This window comes from Ursus arctos, unplaced genomic scaffold (genome assembly GCF_023065955.2).
Source record: "Ursus arctos isolate Adak ecotype North America unplaced genomic scaffold, UrsArc2.0 scaffold_7, whole genome shotgun sequence".
NCBI lineage: Eukaryota > Metazoa > Chordata > Mammalia > Carnivora > Ursidae > Ursus > Ursus arctos.
The window spans coordinates 24,118,599-24,137,203 of record NW_026623089.1 but is presented as its reverse complement, the minus strand read 5'-3'; the positions used below and the strand labels follow the sequence as shown (position 1 = coordinate 24,137,203).

General features: G+C 40.9%; 1 protein-coding gene across 1 annotated transcript in view; it reads right to left on the bottom strand.

Annotated features, from left to right (window-relative positions):
• Window positions 1-18,605, bottom strand: part of CFAP43 (cilia and flagella associated protein 43) — a 104,655-nt gene that overhangs the window by 25,924 nt on the left and 60,126 nt on the right. Inside the window, exons 20-28 of the mRNA XM_026494056.4 lie at window positions 18,215-18,340; window positions 14,597-14,701; window positions 13,019-13,135; window positions 11,842-12,066; window positions 10,039-10,245; window positions 8,083-8,172; window positions 7,706-7,786; window positions 6,958-7,083; window positions 129-248 (exon numbers count right to left, since the gene is read on the bottom strand). Of these exons, the coding sequence (XP_026349841.3) occupies window positions 129-248; window positions 6,958-7,083; window positions 7,706-7,786; window positions 8,083-8,172; window positions 10,039-10,245; window positions 11,842-12,066; window positions 13,019-13,135; window positions 14,597-14,701; window positions 18,215-18,340 (1,197 nt within the window). The remainder of the gene's footprint in view (window positions 1-128; window positions 249-6,957; window positions 7,084-7,705; window positions 7,787-8,082; window positions 8,173-10,038; window positions 10,246-11,841; window positions 12,067-13,018; window positions 13,136-14,596; window positions 14,702-18,214; window positions 18,341-18,605) is intronic.

Genomic DNA, 18,605 nt, shown 5'->3' with positions numbered 1-18,605 from the left:
CAGGAACCAGGTCTGCACGAGCAGGACCACAGTGCCAGAAGGGGTGTTGGTCTTTTTCCTAAGAACAAGGAGAGGCCCCGGAGGCTTTCTTTAAAAGAAAAGGTCCTGTGAGTAAAGCTTTTACTTACTTGGTTGACAACCATCTCTGCCTTCACTCTCCTTTCAAAGAGTCTTTTCAAATGTTCATCAAAATTCTGTGTGCTTTCTTGAATGGAGTTTTGAAGTTTCTTCATTTCTGCTTCTAATGACTGGAAGGAAGTCGATAACAAAATTAACATTTAGGAACATCAAATGCTCTAAGGAAAGGGTGTTCACACTTTGCTGCAAGGGAGGGGGAGGGGGTGAGGGAGGACAGGCCTTGTGAAGTGTCCTGGGCCCTCCACCCTCTTCAACCAGAGATGTTCCACTTGGATCTGTTTAATATATTGTGAGTCTGAGATTTTTGCTTTAAAAAGATTACACTGGAAAAAAAAAAGGAAATAACTCATCATAGCTAATGGTGCAGGCAGAGATAGGCCTAGTAAAACAAATCATAGCAAATCTTTCTGGAAAATTCTGACTCTCTAAGACAGAAATTTCCAGATATATAATCTGGCCCTAAAAAGTTTTGATTTTTTTTTTAAGCCATGATATATCTTCATGGAAATTTTTAGATTTTAAGGAAATAAAGACTGAAGTATATGGATATAGAGGTAGAGACAGAGATAGAAATATAGATAGATATAGACACATACAGATATATGTATTTATACTCTCTTGTTCTCTGCATATGTTGTCTGTCCAAAACATCTACATCAGGGGAAAAAAGTCCCCCCTGCCTTTTCTGAAATTCCACCGGGACTTAGAGCTAAGCATACAGTAGCTAAGTAGAAAGCTATAAATTTATATTTATTTTTTTTAAGATTTATTTATTTATTTGAGAGAGGCTGAGAGAAAGAGAGAGAGAGAGAGTGCATGCACGTGCACATGAGTGGGGGGAGGGTGCAGAAGGAGAGAATCTCAAGTGGACCTTTCCTGAGCACAGAGCCCGACGTGGGGCTCAATCTTACAACCCATGAGATCATGCATGACCTGAGTCAAAACCAAGAGTCAGATGCTTAACCGACTGAGCCATCCAGGCGCCCCTATAAATATATATTTTTAAAGACATAATATCTGCAGATCAACCCCAGACATACCATTACAAATAATTTTCATCTTTAAAAGTTTTTATAACTTTTAAGATTTTGATATAACGTTAAATTTATAGAAAAGTTGTGAGAATAGTACAAAGAATCCCCATATAATTTTTATCAAATTAATCAACGCTAATATTCTGCCCCATTTGCTTATGACTTGCTCAATCTCTTCTTTCTCTTTCTCTCCCCCTATCTTTTCTCAACCATTTGAGATTAAGCTGCAAACACTTAAATACAGGTGAGTCGTTTTGTAGTCTGTCACTGAGTTTAGGTCTGTGTGATGTTGTCTCAGGCTTAAACCAGGTGGTATATTACTAGCAGGAACCCTACATGAATCATGTTGTATCCTCAGTGCACCACATCAGGAGACATGATGTTGGTTTGTTTCATTATTGGTGATGTTAACTGTGATCACTGGGTTAAGTACTGTCTGCCAGTTCCTCTATTGTACAGTTACTTTTTTTCCATTTGTAATTAATTAATTTGAGGGAGAATACTTAGAAACCATGTAAAAATCTTATTCCTCATCAAACTTTTATCTACCAGTTTTAGTATCCATTGATAATCCTTACTTGAATAAATTATTACTATGATGGTAATGATAATATTATTATTTTAAATTTACTTTAAAAAGCCAAGTTCTGGGGTATCTGGGTGGCTCAGTCCGTTAAGCATCCAGCTCTTGATTTCAGCTCAGGTCATGATCTCAGGCTCCTGAGACTGAGCCCTGCGTCAGGATCCATACTGGGCATGGAGCCGGCTTAAGATTCTCTCTCTCCGTCTCCCTCTGCCCCCTCTCACTCCTCTTACACATGCATGAGTGTGGGCGTGCCTGTTCTCTCTAAGTTAAAAAAAAAAAAAAAAAAGCCAAGTTCTGTCTATGCTGGTTTAATGAAGTGAGAAACTAATTCTGGGAAAGTGATGGAGAGAGTTTAGCAAAATGTAGAGGCATTTGACACAAGGAGAAACACCACCCAAATTAAGCTAATTAAACAATGAAGAAATACTAAAATAAAACAAATACAGAAAAAGCACACTTCAGGGTCAGTTTGCTTGTCATAATTTATGACACTATCTCATAGGAATGGAAAAATTCCCACGGACTGTGGGCCCAGTAGTTGTGTATCAAGGCCATGTGTTCCTGGATAATGGAAGTACCATCACACGGCAAATGGCCAAAAGCTCAGCCTGCTGAGACCAGATTGTCCGAGGGTCTGTAGCCCACCCTTCTCTCCAGTTTGAAAGGAACTTTTTCTAATGTCAGAACAGCCTTTTGCTCTGTGCTTCAAATGCCCCACAGTTTTCTCACTGCAGGCCCCTGTCATGTGTTTTCAATCTGTCTGATCTCCATTCCCTGCTCTTCAACCTGTCATTTTTTCTCATTCTTCCAATTCGAGCATAAAAGCCACTTTCTCAAGTAGGCCTACCTTGAGTCCTGTCTTAGGCACTATCTTGAGTCTTAGAAGCAAAGCCTGGAATAGGATTCCAGGGTACGCAATTTTTGGAGGGAGTGCTTTTTCAGAGACACCTGTAAAGTGGGGAAGGGAAGCAAGCAAGGAAGGGACAGGAGCTGAGCAACAATGTGCTCTTAGGTGGCCCAGCCTTCGCCTGATTCCCAAAGGTATAAGGGTAATTGAGAGGCTCTGCTGAGCAGTCCCAATTTGGGCTAACTGGGCGGGACTTTTGTATCCCCATCTCATCAGTCAGTCACAGGCCTCTCTGGATAGGGGCAGTGGTATAACCTCGCGTGCTATAACAAGGATGTCCCCTTGATGAGTCAAGGGCAAGGCACCAAAGGTCTCAGGTATGAGCCTTTAGTTACAATGCACAGCAGTGAGGGAATGGGCATGCCAGCCTGAAAAGGGGACCTAGTGAATACCAATGGCCCCAACTACGTCAGTGCCTCTGTGTTTACTGTCATAGATGGCACCTGAACTTGTCTATCTTGATTCATCACACTGTAGTTAAATAACTATTTTGTGAATTTCCAGTTAATGTGTAACTCCCTCCCCTCAAGGCAGCGAGCACTGTGAGGGGCCAGGGCTGCGTCTGTCTATTCAGCAAGCATCCCTTGGGACCTGACACAGTGACCAACACATAGTGGGAACCAAAGGAATATTTGTTAAAGAATTGGGTGTCACTTTTCCTCAAACATTCCTGGGAAGATCTAATTTTAACTAAAAACGTCTGTAACAGATGCTGTGAAATGAGAAGCAGGGGAGATGAAAGGTGGGAGACTAAATAGGAGGGTATGAATGAACAACGCAGAACCCATCAGACCAAGAATTTCTCCCAGCCCTGGACAAAACCATGGCCTGCTCTTAAGGTTGAAGGTGGCAACCTTTCATATGCAAATTCCCAGGCCCTAGGAGAGTGCCTGGCACATAATAGCAGTCAATAAATTTATCCATTCATTCAGGAAGTATTTATTGAGTGCTTATTACGTCAAGCACAGTTCTCAAAACTTGGAATATAGTAACGGACAAAACAGACCAATTCTCTTCCCTCACGTTACATCCTAGTAGAGGAGTCAGGTAACGTGTAAACAAGTACGGATGAGGTAGGCCAGGTGGGGATGAGCACTCTGGAGAACAACAAAGCTGGGTGGGGGGGCAGAGCGGGGCTGATGGGGAGGGAGTTTGCCATGCTATGTAGGAAGATGAGGTGACAACCGAGTAGAGATCCAAAAGAAGTGAGGCGGCAAGCCGTATGGCTAAATGGGGTGAGAGCACCCCAGGTAACGGCCACGGCATGTCAAGGGCCCATGGCAAGAATGAGCTGTGGGTGCTGGCGTCAAGAATGTGCTGGGTATCTTTGTGGAACACCAAGGAGGTCAGTGGAGCTGGCACAGGGACCGCGAGAGTGGTGGGAGGTAAAACAGGAGGGGTAGGGATCAGGGGAGCGGGAGGGCAAGGAAACTAATGCCATAAATCGGGTAAAAGATGACAGTGTTTGGATTAGGGTGGGAGTTGTCGTGGTGCCCAAAGAGGAGCTCCTGGAAAATCTTAAAGAAGGGACTGGAGGTGCAGTCTCAGGCAGTGCTGCTTCTGGAAGAGGGAGGTGCCTCTTGGAGATGTGGGTGAAAGGAAAGAAGAAAGGAACAAGTGAAGATTAAGGGTCCTGCAGAGACCAAAGAAAATCGTGAAATCAGCAGACACACTGGCCTCTTCCCCCTGAAATAAGAACAGCGCTGCATGAAGAACTTGATATCAAGTTGATAATGTTATCTGCACAGAAGGGGAAAAAAGGATTAGTCCAAATAAATTCTGAATATAATGTGCAGGTGGTCTGCCCTCCATGGGATATATCCTAAGAGCAAAAAGAGGTGCCAGGAAATCTTAAAACCTACCAAGAAGTTTTGCTTTTGGTAGAGGCATTATATGTATATTGTAGGACTGAGCAGATGAATAAATCTATACTTATACTTGCAGAACTAGAGCTTGCACTGAGAAAGGAGATCTAAATGCTAAATTAGGGAAAGAGAGAAGAACCCTATGGTATGCTGAATTGGAATTGGAGGTAATAGTATGAAGTTTTGATTCTATCTGTCTATCTATCTATCTATCTATCTATCTATCTATCTATCTATCTATATAAAATCCAGGAGAAAAATACAAAAAACAAATGTGGCGATATTAAAAGTTGGTGGGTGTAGGTATATGGTACAGGTATACTAGATATATGGTATATGGATGCACTGTTGACATAGGTGTATGGTATACAGATGGTACTACTCATGCAACATTTCTGTACATTTGAATAACTCTAAAATAAAAATCGACAAAAAAATAATCTAGTGTTGGGAAAATTGGTGTAGATATACAATGAAATAAGATTTGTCATGACTTGATAATTGTTGACGCTGGATGAGGGGGTCATTATACTACTCTCTCTAAACTTTTATATGTTTGACATTTTCCATAATATAAAGGTTTTCCCAATAGATTAAGAAAAGAGAAATTGGAGACAGTGAACACAGATTTTTCTAAGGGTTTTCTGAGGAGATACTTGGCTATGGATTGAGAGGAAAGTGAGGTCCAAGGACTTTTTTTTCTCTTTTAACTTACTTTGAAATAAATTCACACTAACTCAAAAGTCACAGGATAGCAGAAAGAATTCCAGAATCCTCTTCAAAGGAGTCTTTTTTTTTCCTTCATTTTCTTTTCTATACGATGACAGATGGACCCAATGTATAATATTACAGCATGTGTATATACTGGAGGGAACATTGACATGGGAAAAGGGCATATTGCCGGAATGGTAAAATGGGATGGGATTGGGTGCACAAGTGGAGGACTGGGCTTGGGCAGGTGCAAGGCCATTTCATCCCTAAGAAACAGAAAGGGACAGTCTATGGATTTTGTGCAGGCGGGGGGTAGATGTGAGGGTGGAAGAGTAAGGAAAATCTCTTCTAGTGGCTTCTCTCCTCCCAGTGAAACAGAAAATGAGGTGAGTAAGCCGAGGGGGTCAGATTTTGGAAGTTTGGAGACAGAGGAGAAAGTGGGACATGCTCCTCTAGATCTTGCCACTTAAAGTGTCATCCTCTGACCAGCAGCAAGCCACACCACCAGGCTGCTTGTTAGAAATCTCAGGATCCTTCCATTTCCTCAAAATGACAGAATCAAATCTACATGTTTGACAAGATCCTCCATGTGATAAGGACTCAGCTAGGGGTGGGAGGGATGGAATAGCATCACCAAACAGCTCTAAAGACCCAATAAAGATTGAGGTCATTAGAGGGAAAGCAGTCAGTATTTTTTTTTACCCACAGCATGGTGCGTGGTACGTGGTGCAGAGAAGGCTGAGTACTGGCTTCAGCCACAGCTGGCTTTTACCCACTGAGTATGACCAAGGAGCAGGGAGGTGAGAGTGTTGGCAGCAGGCTATTTCACAATAGGAGACCATGGAATAAATGCCACCACCTTAGCCATCTATACTCCCTAACTGCTTGACATTTTTACTGCATTCAGATGGCTCATTTTGGCTTTTTGGGAACTACTATCTTAGGCTGAAATGTGAGGGCATTGTCGCTCCTGAGATACAGCCACCATAAAGCTGACAAACTGCCCTGCCTCAAATAACACCATGATTTTCACCTTCTTCATAGAGGAAGAGATATTTTTTATTTGGTTGTACGCCACCAGCTTTCATATCTCTATTATAATCGTAAGTAATTTTCTTTTTTTTCTTTTTCTTTTTGTTTTTTAAATTAACATATAATGTATTATTTGTTTCAGGGGTACAGGTCTGTGAATTGTAAGCAATTTTAATGTGGGAATGTTTCTTTGTGATGCAAGGAGATAACAGTAGGAGATATTTGTAAATATCTCAAGTTAGAACTCTAAAGTATGTGCTGTTGATTGTGTCATTCTTCTGTCAAGTCCTTTCCTTGAGATTGAGAGGAAATCAAGCAAGAGTTATTACTGAACTCAAACAGATATAGAAGACACAGAGCAGTGCCTAGAACATACCGTAAAAGATGTTCATTAAACATTTCAAGAATGAATGGATGACCAAATGAACTGTAGCAATCTGGGAAATGTTGAAATCTTAAAAAAGGAACTTAAAAAAAAAAAAACATTGCAATACATTCTTTTTGTTTTAAATTGTGTTAACTCTTCAAACTTATCTCTACCCACTTCCCCAAATTCTCTTGAGAATTTAAGCTGAAACAGGATCCTTAAACTACTAACAACACTGAGGGAATAAAGAACACTTAATTTGAAAAGATATTGAAACAAAACCTTGATAGGGTATATTAATTCTTTGCTCTTCTGACCTTTCTATACTTATCTCTTTCTTCATTTAACTCTTTGACTTTCTTCTCATAGTCTTTGAACTGTCTCCTCTCCTCTTCGGACCATACAGCATCAGGTTTTGCCATGAAAGCAGGCTGAGGAATCACCTGAAGATAAAAAGAAAGCATACACCGGGCGCAAACATGTATACAGCAGTACAGTAAAAGGTCAGAGTTCTCATTACGGTTAAAAAAAAAAAAAAGAGCCCTTTCAAGGGATATAGTTCTTCACATTGGCAAGACAATGGCCTGACACTTCGATGAAAGGATATGAAAAAAGTTACAATTGTTTTTCTGTGACGTAAGCGAGAGTGGGCAATCTGGGATGCACAGAGGCTCTTAGGTGACAGGTTCAGAGATGTATGGTGATATCTTCATAGCTAGAACTACACCTGGGCTCCAGGGACACCTAAGGCACGTATCAAAGGGAATGTTTCTTTTTATATCCAGAGAATTACAGATGCAACATTATCACTGCTTTTTATAGAGACCAAAACCACTATGGTTGCTTGTTTTTGTTCTTTTGTTTGCTTTATGCAAGATGGGGAGGCAGGCCTGAGGTTTCAAATTTCTTATTTGCCTAATGTGGTATGTTTATGAGGTACTGGGAGGTAGTATATTTGTTGCTGTAGAATTTCTAAAACTCGGGTCAATATAGACAAGAACGATCAAATCTGAGTAGCTCTCTCTACCCCATTCCATCTTCCATAAGAATGTCCAGAGATCTCACCATTCTCAAAATATCTTCCTTCTTGACTTCCAGAACTCCTCCCATCATGTCCATCAGGGCTCGACGCCTTGTGTTGGGGCCCTGGAAAAGAGCCAGGGTCAGGGAGGGCAGCTAAGACAGAGATCTGGCCCTCTGGTGGAATCAGAGGCAGCCTCCCACACAATGTTAGAATGACTGCATTTAGAATTGGGGACGGTGGTGACTAGCATGGAGGAAAGAGGTGAAGGAAGCCACTGAGATTCCAGGGACCTCTGACCGTGACAAATGCCCTGATGTGTTTCTATAGTGGAGTAAACTACAAGACTATTCAACCAAATTAGGAACAAGTATCCCTAAAGGAAAGAGAGTCTTAGGTACGTTTAAGCAGAACTGCATACCCGTGTCTGAAGCCATCGCTCCATTTCCCGGGACACGGTCAATTCTGCTTTGGCTTTCAGCCATGGATTAAGAAGTTTCTGAGCTGTAATCTGAAAGAGAAAATATAGTTTCCTGCTGTTGTTCTTACACAATTTAAACCAAACCTTCCTTCCACACACCAGGGAGGAGGTTAGAAGTTATCGACAGGATAAAGAAACCATCCAGATTTCACAATCAATTTCCTATCTTGGGATAAACATGAGATCTAGAATGAGAGGGTTGGGAAAATTGATCGTTAACTTCTCTATCAGCTCTCAAATCTCTTCTCTCACTAAAGAGATTATAACAGGGATCTGATTTAAACTAGGGGGGTCAGGAAAGGGGTTCAAAGGAGTGTCATTTAAGCCAAATCCTTTAGGATGGGGGTCCTGAGAAGTCAATAGCTTGGAGCATTCAAGGAATCGTGGGAATGCAAGTGTGGCCGGCCCAGAGCAAGGTAGTGAGAACAGCTAAAGAGGAAAGGGGCCATGGTAGGCAGTCACAAAGGGGCTTGTTATCTGAAGTGACATGAGCAGCCACTGCAGGGGGTTAAGCAAGGGAAGACATAAGTTTGGCTTGTAACAAGATCACTCTCGTGATGTGGAAGGGGTTAAAGAAGCCACTGCGGTGCGCTTGATCAGCACATACAGACTGCCCACAGCAGGATCTTGGTGAGAGCCGCAGAGTGAGGCCCTTGCTATCACCGTGCTCCACAGTCTTAGGCTACACGGCAGGAGTCTGGTTCTGGAAGAAATAATTTCCTTAAACAAGTACAGTAGACTGTAGAGATGAAGATGCACTCTGAAGGATAAGGGTTTGGGTTCAGACCCCAACTCTGTCACTTTCCAGCCTTCTAACTGTGGTCAAGCTACTTAACCTCTTTGTGTCTTATTTCCTTATCTGTAAAATAGAGGTAATATTAGTACCTACCTTGTAAGGTCTTATAATGATAAATCAGTTTCCATCTATCTAGGGCACTTAGAATGGTTAGCTGGCTTTTAACAAGGACTATGTAAGTGTTTGCTATTATTTCTAAGCAACACTCTTATCTTTTGTCCCAAAGCAATCAAGCTGGTTTCATATGAGCAAGGTTTGTTTGTTGTTGTTGTTGTTTTTAGTATTTTTAATTTGGTTATATTTTAATTGTTTTCTTTAAGCATTTATTTGTAGCCACCTCTGGCCAAACACCTTTTAAGAAGGCTGACCAGTGGGGTGACTGGGTGGCTCAGTCAGTTAAGCATCCGACTCTTGATTTCTGCTCAGGTTATGATCCCAGGGTGGTGAGATCGAGCCCTATGTTGGCCACTGGACTGGTCATGGAGCCTGCTTAAAGATTCTCTCTCTCCCTCTCCCTCTGCACCGCTGCCCCGCCCCCCTGCCTTGCACTCTCTCTTAAAAAAAGGCTGACCGTTGAACCCCCTTTCTCTGGGATCCATACTGCCTTACTGACCCAGATAATTACTGGAGCTTCATCAGGCTCTCTTCCACAATGTGATCCAAACTTCTTTGATACAGGCACTGGACCTAAGCTGGGTCAAGGAAACTCTTCCTAGTTAAATGTGGAATTAGACTAAGAGATTCTACTTTGGACCAGCTGTCCACTTGAATGAGAAGAAATAAAGTCGAAACTGCCAGAGGAAGGTGAAATGCAGAGAGAAGTAACCTAAGAGATAAAGTGGACTTCTTGACTCCCCACAAGATTCCAGTCTTTGGTCCCTGCTTCTTTCTAGGCTTGACATCCAAATCTTCCCTAGATTCCATAGGATTCCAAAAGAAATTCTCATTATTGCTGAGGCAATGTCAACTGGTTTTGTTTCTTGTGACCGAGAATACCACCTGAAACAGTCATTTCCAGTAGTGCACACAGGAGATAAGTAAGTAAGAACATGGGAATATGTCCTGAGAAGAAAGGGAGGGATAACACAGCTAGCCAGTACCTCTTTGTTTTCCACAACGAGGGTTCTCTCTGGCTTCTCGCAATCATCAAATTCTGGTTGCCAGACCACTTCTTCCAAGTCCAGATCTAAAATAATTTCTTGAATTCTTACATTTCTTTCCTTTACACGTGCAACTTCAAACTCTTTTTGTTTATACGCAGCATCAAACTCATTGTTGAAAGCAGTTTTCACCTTGTAAATGACATCCTGAAATATCAATGTGATACTGAGAACACATCACGTGTTCTAGATCATTACTAGTAACATGGTCCCACGGTTTTACCCTCCCTCCAAAATCACTTTATAACTTATCAGGAAGTTAATCTTTCTAAAATACAGTTTATATTAAGTCATTTCTTGGTTCAGTAATACACAGTGGCATCCTACCATGGGTAGGATTAGGGCAACAGCATAACTGTTATCCCACAATCTACTTCCTGAAATGGAGGCTGTAACTCAGAATGCAGGTATGTGCGTAAATGTTGAAGTAGGTGATGGACACTTGGAGACTCTTGGGCTATTCTCTCAACTTCTGTATATGTTCTAAAAAAACATCCATCATAAAATATTTTAAAAGCGATGTGTGATATTTAAATTGGGAAATGTCTTTCCTTTGAAACATTGTTTGGGGGAAATGTGGTAAGGAAAGGATGGCCTGTAGAGGTTGTTTGGAGAATTTCCCAGAAAACCATAATCACACGCAATATTCTTCCTCTATATGGTCAGGTCATTCTTGGGTAGGAAGGGTATCTAAGCTGGCTAGCTGGATCAGCCAGTTGCCCAGGGGGCAGTGAGTCCAACTGGATTGCTCCCACCTGTGCCGGTGAGTGGAATGATGGTCGACTCAAAGTAGCCTTTATTTTACCCTCAGAGTTCAGTCTATATATCTATCCTACTGAAGATGAAACCATTAAAGCAGGTAGAAAAATTATCTTAACAGCTGACATCAGAATTTTTCTTGGGCTGAAATTAACCTTCTTGTAGGAAAATGCCTTAATAAAACAGCAGAAAGGTGAGACACTGAGGGCATGGGTCAGCAAAAGCTGAGCAACAAAAGAGGATAACTGAACAGTTTTGGATATATATGCACAGGAATTTCAGGGGTTGGAGAAGAAAAGAAAAAAAAATAGGAAGAGAGAGCAGAGTACCATGGTAGGAGGCTGGAACTCAAATGGCAGATGGGGTTGGAGGGCTTTCAGGAATAGGAACAGCCAATATTAATTTTCGAACCATCCACGTTGGTGCAATCTGTCACTGAAATTTCAAATAATTTTGGTAGGCATATACAGATGTGTTCTGAGACTGACTTGTTCAGTGGAGAGTAAGGAGTAGGAGCTCAGAGTTTGCGGGATGCCACACCTTATTTCAGAGTCCCAGAAGAGGAGTTACGGAAGTCTTAGAGAGGAAATTGTATTTCCCCAGGTTAGGGGGGTAGATAAGCAATCACATCTTGACCCTACAAGGAGGTCCTAACGGACACCCGAGTTACCTAGAAGATGGCATTCAAGGATCTCTTTTATCTTTGAGCTTACTGAGGATCTAAGTAGAAGAATCGTTTGTTTGTGGTGTCAGCCAGGGTAGATATTCTTCAGAAAACCTGTTATAGAACCCAGTCCAAATAGATGAAAGCAACTCTTGTACACAAGTTCTGTTTGAAGAACATGGACACACTAGCCATCTGGATATTTCTCTATGTACCTTAAAGACATCATTTGATTAGCATTAGATTTCAATTTGAGCCTTTGCAAGATGCCTCATGGGACTTTTTAGAGATTTTAGAGGATAAAGAAAAAATTCACCTACTTTCAGTAATACAATTTGGTTGATTTTCTCCTCTCTGGAATGAAGTTCCAACTGGCTTGACAACAAAGAGGCTTGTACGCCAAAATCAGTACTCAGACTGCCAAGCAGGTAATTGGGCAAGTTGGGATTTTTTACTGCCACTTCTTCTTCTTCTTCATCCTCCTCTTCATGATGCTTTTTAGCCAAGGTAATTGTAGACTGAACCTCTACAATTTCTTTCCGTAGCTAAATATAGAACAGGTGACACAAAAGTTATGCCATGACAAGAATTCTCTAAAGGGCAATTTTGCAACAATGTAAATATTTCAGTCATTTTAGATATTAAATTGTCTTGCCAACAACTGAATTCAAAGTGATGGATAGATCCTGAAACTGATTCAGAAGAGATTTAAGCTTTGGAAACTAAACTGTGGGTAAGTCAAGAGAGTAAAAATTGTCCTTGATAGTATGTCATATTTATATTTGTCAGGATGACAGCCGCTTATACATATCTTGAGCCTTTCTGGTAACTAAACATTAAACAATATACCTTCTCTTTATGTTTACAAAGAAACTTATTCACATAGGACTGGTGAGTGTAGGTTAAGAACTGGTGAGTGTAGGTTGAGAAGACTTGAAGTATGCCTTCATTTTATGTTTCAGAAGAAGAATGGAAGCAATGTTCTGGCCAAAACTACATTGATGGGGCAGTGTTTTGTAGTGGTCTGATAGAGATTGCTGCTTTAAAACAAACAAACAGCTGGAATTGCTCTAGGAAAACCATAATTCCACCAAAACAGATACTACTTCATCTTTGAGCAATTATTTAAGAATATAATCACTCGTGATAAAAGAAGATAAAAAGAGTAGGGTAGATGAAGACAACTTCTGACCAGAACAAGAACAAAACCCCAGATCTCATTTTTTAAAAGTATGTCCTGCTATTTGAGGGCTCACTAGTATTGTATAGGATTATAGGCTTCTTGATTTATTGTGTGGATTTAGCTCCTGTATTTATTAAAATATATTCTACAAATTAACAAGGAATGAAAATGTAAACAATATCTAAACTAATCTTAAGTTGTATCCTAACTCAAATCTTTACAGAGACCCTAAAATAAAACATATTACTAATATAAACACATATATATTGTACTTTAAGATATTCTGTTTCAAAAAAAGTACAATAAAATTGTACTTTAAGACATTCTGTTTCAATCTTCTTTTGCTGCAAAACTCTCTTTAATTCTTTCAACTCTTCTTCCGTGCGTTCTTTCATTGGAAAGTTCTCAACCACGTAGGGCATGTGAAAGCACTTGAAAAAAAAAAAAAGCAAGATGAAATAAATTCATTTGTAGTACAATTGTGCATATCAGAGGTAGAGTGAGGGATATTATCCCCGATCAAAATTAATTCATAGGTCATCATGCATGAGTGGAATTGACAGTGGAAACTTTCTTTAAAATAAAACAATGTACATCATTTGTATTGGTGTAAACTTTGGGTAGAAATACTGTGCTTTTGGGGCACCTGGGTGGCGCAGTCGTTAAGCGTCTGCCTTCGGCTCAGGGCGTGATCCCAGCGTTCTGGGATTGAGCCCCACATTGGGCTTCTCTGCTAGGAGCCTGCTTCTTCCTCTCCCACTCCCCCTGCTTGTGTTCCCTCTCTCGCTGTCTGTCTCTCTCTGTCAAATAAATAAATAAAATCTTAAAAAAAAAAAAAAAGAAAAAGAAAAAAGAAATACTGTGCTTTTGTGAGGGATTTAGTTCTAGAGCAGTGGTTCTCAACCAGGAGTGATTTTGCTTGCCCTGCCCCCCTACTCCCCAGCCCTCTGGGGACATTTGACAATGTCTGGAGATACATTTGATTTTCACTAATGGGAGTTTTGGATGCTACTGGGGCCTAGTAGATAGAGGCCAAAACATCCTACAATCCACAGAACAGCCCTCACAACAAAGAATTATCCAGTCCCAAATGTGCTGCTCTTACAAAACCCTGTTTAAGAGCAATACTCAATCACAAATATGCAGCGTGGCCATATACTTTATTATCCAAATGGGGGGGGAAGCATATTTGAAAATGAGAAGGGTGCTCTTAATAGTTACTCTAGGACCACAGGCATAAACTGGGACTGCTGGTCACCCTACACAAAGAGGGAAATTGTGTTGGGAGGAATCTCAATGAAAAATTATTAAAAAACCCAGACGTTTAGAGGGTACAGGTAGAACTGTGAACAATATTGTCTAGTTTTCGATTTGTGTGGAATGTGAGCGAAGTGGCCTTTTGGAAGAGCTAGATATGAAGAGCAGATGCAGGTAGTTCAGAGAGGAGAGAAAATCTTAAGAGATGGTGGCTTGGAAGTGCCCCGGGACTGAGCAGAGGGAAGAATGATAACAAGGGAAAGTGGCACGATGAGGTGGAATTTGGTATAGGGAGGGCAAGGATGCTCTGAATGCTTTTCCATGTATGCATTTTCTTAAAATTCTTTTTTTTTTTTTTAAAGATTTTATTTATTTGACAGAGACAGACAGCCAGCGAGAGAGGGAACACAGGCAGGGGGAATGGGAGAGGAAGAAGCAGGCTCCCAGTGGAGGAGCCTGATGTGGGGCTCGATCCCAGAACACTGGGGTCACGCCCTGAGCCGAAGGCAGACGCTTAACGACTGCGCCACCCAGAACCCCAATTTTCTTAAAATTCTTTAAAAATTTTTTCTGCCATGACTTTCAATGAAAGTTCTCATCAGCTAAGGTGTTGTACCTGGAATTATATCTGTTACCTTAAGAGCTCGACCTTTCACAGCCATCGAATTCCAGCATTCTTCTTTAATAAGTTCAGCCAAATAGGCTTTGGCGAGGTTTTGCATCTCTGTGTCCTTTCTTATCTTGCAGAACGTAGATGAAGGGAAACAATAAACATGAATATGTGGCTTCTTAAAAAATAATTTGCACTGTAAATTCACTGATCAGTCAAGGCTGCACATTTAGTGGCTGTCTTCTTGCCCCACCACTCAGAGCTGCCCTGTGCTGAGATGCACTTGGGGAGAAACACTTTCCTGTTTCAAGGACTTTTCCTGAAGTTTAGTCTGGAGGCTTGTAATTCCCTTCCTTGAGGGTCAGGGTGTCAACACAAACACCTCTAAAGGCAGGCAGGTCCTAAACACGAGGCCAGTTGCATGGTCACGGTGGGCTGGACAGCTAAAATGCACACTATCACGGATCTGGCGCGTTGGTGTAGGGCTAGGGAGCGAACCCACTATGCCGGGTCTTCCTATTGTATTAGAGAAATTTGAAAATGTGTATTTTTTATGAAACTACCAGATATCTAAATGTTGGCTTAATTCTTGTCAATGCACATTTGAAATGCCAGTTTGTGACCTCTGTCTTGGGGTCACTTAATTCTTCTATTATTTATATTCACCATAAATAAATGTGCCATGACTCTTGGGGATCATATACTTGACCTTTTCTCAGTTAGAAACATGTTACCTTAATTGGTTTTATCTGCTTAAGTAAGCCAACCGCTTGACCTTTAAGTGACTAAGAATTCTTGTTTTAATGGAGTTTGCTAAAAGACCTAATATGAAAGTGAGGACCAACAATCTTTAGTCCTTAGGATCCTCTTCAAAACCTCTTTTGAACTGTTCTTTGTTGGCAGAATTATCAGCAAACTAGTTAAGAATAGTATTCCCCAGAGCAGAAAATGTCCTATTTGTTCATTCAATCACTCATGTTTATTTTATTCATTGTCTGATCAAAGGCTTTGATTTGTATTTTATATCTTTTTTATCCATTGAGTTAGTGGCTAATACAGTTTTAAATTATTTTTTCCTTAAATAAACAGCTGTTTTGGCCTACCAGTTGTCAGAATCTGCCTGATTTCTGGCCCACCCAGCCCTCCCCTCTCCACTGCTGAGGCTATTTGATCAATCCCTCCAGACTCAGTCCCTATTTCTGTGTCCAGGTTGTCATTAGTGGGCTTTGGTCTTTTCCCTATGGTTGCAATCCTGACCGGGGCTAACTAATAGCCTGGTCCCTTTAGGACTGGTATTTTCTTCCCAAATGTGCCTGGGTTTATGGTGCCATCTGCTAACACTGTTCTATGCTGGACCATCTGGTTTCACTATCACATCCAATCTGGGGCTAATATTTCTTCAAAGCCCAGAGCTCAAAAAAAGGTAATAATACTGGGGAAACAAGCATGTGAAGAGCCTTTCTCTGAACCAACGACTGCCTCCGAGGATTAAGAAGGCTTCTGGGAAATATGCAGGAATTTGGTAAGTGGCAGGAGCATCTGGAGCAGACGCATGTAGTGGGGGTAATCAGGGTGGGTTTATCAGTGGTCTGTAGGTCAGCAGGTCAGAGGAGCAGGTTTGTGGGGACGAGTGGTCACATGTGAGCTTGGAGGGAGAAGCAACACTAGAGTGAGGATGGGGGTAGGCACTCAACCCAAACTCAATGCAGAGTGGTTAAGCTGAGCCAGCTAGGAAAACTGGTGCCAGAATGGGAGCAGGCATTCCAGGCTCGAGTGAAGCCAGGGCCAAAGGAAAAGCCCGAAGCCTGGTAGGCAGACTGGGAGTGCTTGGCTCTTATCCAAGTTGTGAAACCTTAGCCAAGGGAATCTAGGTCCAAATCCTTAGCTTCCTCAAGTCGGGACAACAACAACCTACGTTTTTGGATGGTTTCAGCCATCGGAAATAAGTAACATTCAAAAGGCCCCTAAACTGGTGCCTATTTGTTATAATAAGAAAATGGGATCGTTTCTCATAGCTTTCTGTTGAGCGTGACAAAAGCCGAATTCTTTACCATGATGTACAAGGTCTTCAGGGCTGGCCTCTGCTCCCACCTCATTCCACTGTCTCTCCTGTCCACTGTGCTCCTGTTCTTCTGGCCTTTCTGTTCCTGGAATACTCCATTTCTGCCTCAGGGCCTTCATTCATGGTGCTTTCTCAGCCTGTCATTCTCTTCCCCTCTCTGCATAGCTAACTCCTCTCCTTTTCAATCCCAAATGAAATGTCACCTCTTTCAAGTAGTCTTTGACCACAGAAATAGATGCCCCACATCTATCACAGAATTCAGTTTACATCATAAAATACAGAGAGATTTGTTTAGGGTCTGTCTTCTCCACCAGATTAGCCCCATGTGGGCAGGACCTATCTGTCTCAGTAATTGTATTCCCAGCACCAATAATAGTGCTGGCATGTAATAGATGTTCAATAAATGTTGCAGAATGAATGAACGGATAGATGAATTTTACCTCCTTGAGGTAGATTTTACTTCTTTGAGTCAGTCTAGTAAGGTCCTCTTGGTCCTGATTCTGTTATCCAATATGTTTCCTTTCATCCTCAGCCTCACATCATTCACTAATTTGACAAATATGCCTCATTTCTATATCTTTACCTCAGTCATTAATTAACAGGAGAGAGTTCTGGAGCCTCTCTGCTAGAGGCATCAAATTATCAGCCTCTTTTTGATACAGTTGTTTACCCACTTATAATCTACTTCAATGTCCTTGAATCCAACCATATTTCCTTCTCTTGCTTAGAAAAAACTGTTTTTATACTTGCATACTCAAAAAAATTAAATGTACTATGCAGGTTGACAAAGAGGTAGCTTAAGAACATTCTGTGTAAATAGATAATAATTGGAATTCTTTTGTGGATGCCATACTCAAATATACTGAAACCAGAGGGAAAATGCATGATGATGATGAAACTATTGAAACTATGTTATATCATGGCACAGGACCTGGGATCGCTAGCATAGATGACAGAAGATAAACTGGGGACATGGTAATTGCTAATCTTCTCTATTTTCAGAGTGGCCATACAGTAGATGATGCTCAAAGCATAGAAAAATCAGTGAATAAAGGGAGAAAGATTTCAATTGTAATTAAGAAAGGGCTAGTGGCATCTGGGTGGCTCAGGCAGTTAAGTGTCCAACTCCTGATCTCAACTCAGGTGTTGATCTCAGTGGCATGAGTTCAAGCCCCACACTGGGCTCCACGCTGGGTGTGAAGCCAAAAGAAAGGAAAGGAAAGGAAAAAAAGAAAAAGAAAAAAAAAAAAAAGAAAGAAAAAGCAAGCAAGCAAGCTCACTAAACCAGAAGGTCCAAAGTTGGCATAAGGTGGCTGAGAGGATTTCTAAAAATGTTCAAACATATGGTGGATGATGGTTGGAATAAATGTCATGAAAGAGAGACAAACATCAGATGTGTGGCTGGCCTAGACACTCTTCTTTCCCCTAGCCCCCAAGTTTAATAATTCTCTGACTCATCGCATTTATATGTACTAGGTTTTTTGTTTTATTCGCATTATCCTAGAAAAGTTCTCCTTCCCATTTTCTTTTTACTTCTTTCATTATATTTCTTTATGGTGCTTAAATTAGATTTTTCAGTACCTTTTCCACTTCTTCCTCATTTTCATCATGAAGCCTTTCCAGTTCTTCAAGATCTAGGCCAAATTCCTTTTGGTCTAATTTTGCAATATTATCTACTGTTTCATTTTCTTCCATCATACTCAGAACCTGAATTTTCAAATAAGAAAGAATGATGACAAGTGAAGAATTAAACTTTATAGACATGCTTTTCTGAGTCTCTTTAGACAGCAGTCAGTAAAAAAAAAGATGTTTTGTTTATCTAAATGTAACTATCAAGTACAGCATTAGATTATGGGCTTATTGTGGCCTTTTAAATTTTCAGATTTAACCCTTAAAACCTGACTCATCTAAAAACAACAACAAAGATGTGTAAATTCATCACTTCATTGAATGAAATTGAGGAATTATTGAT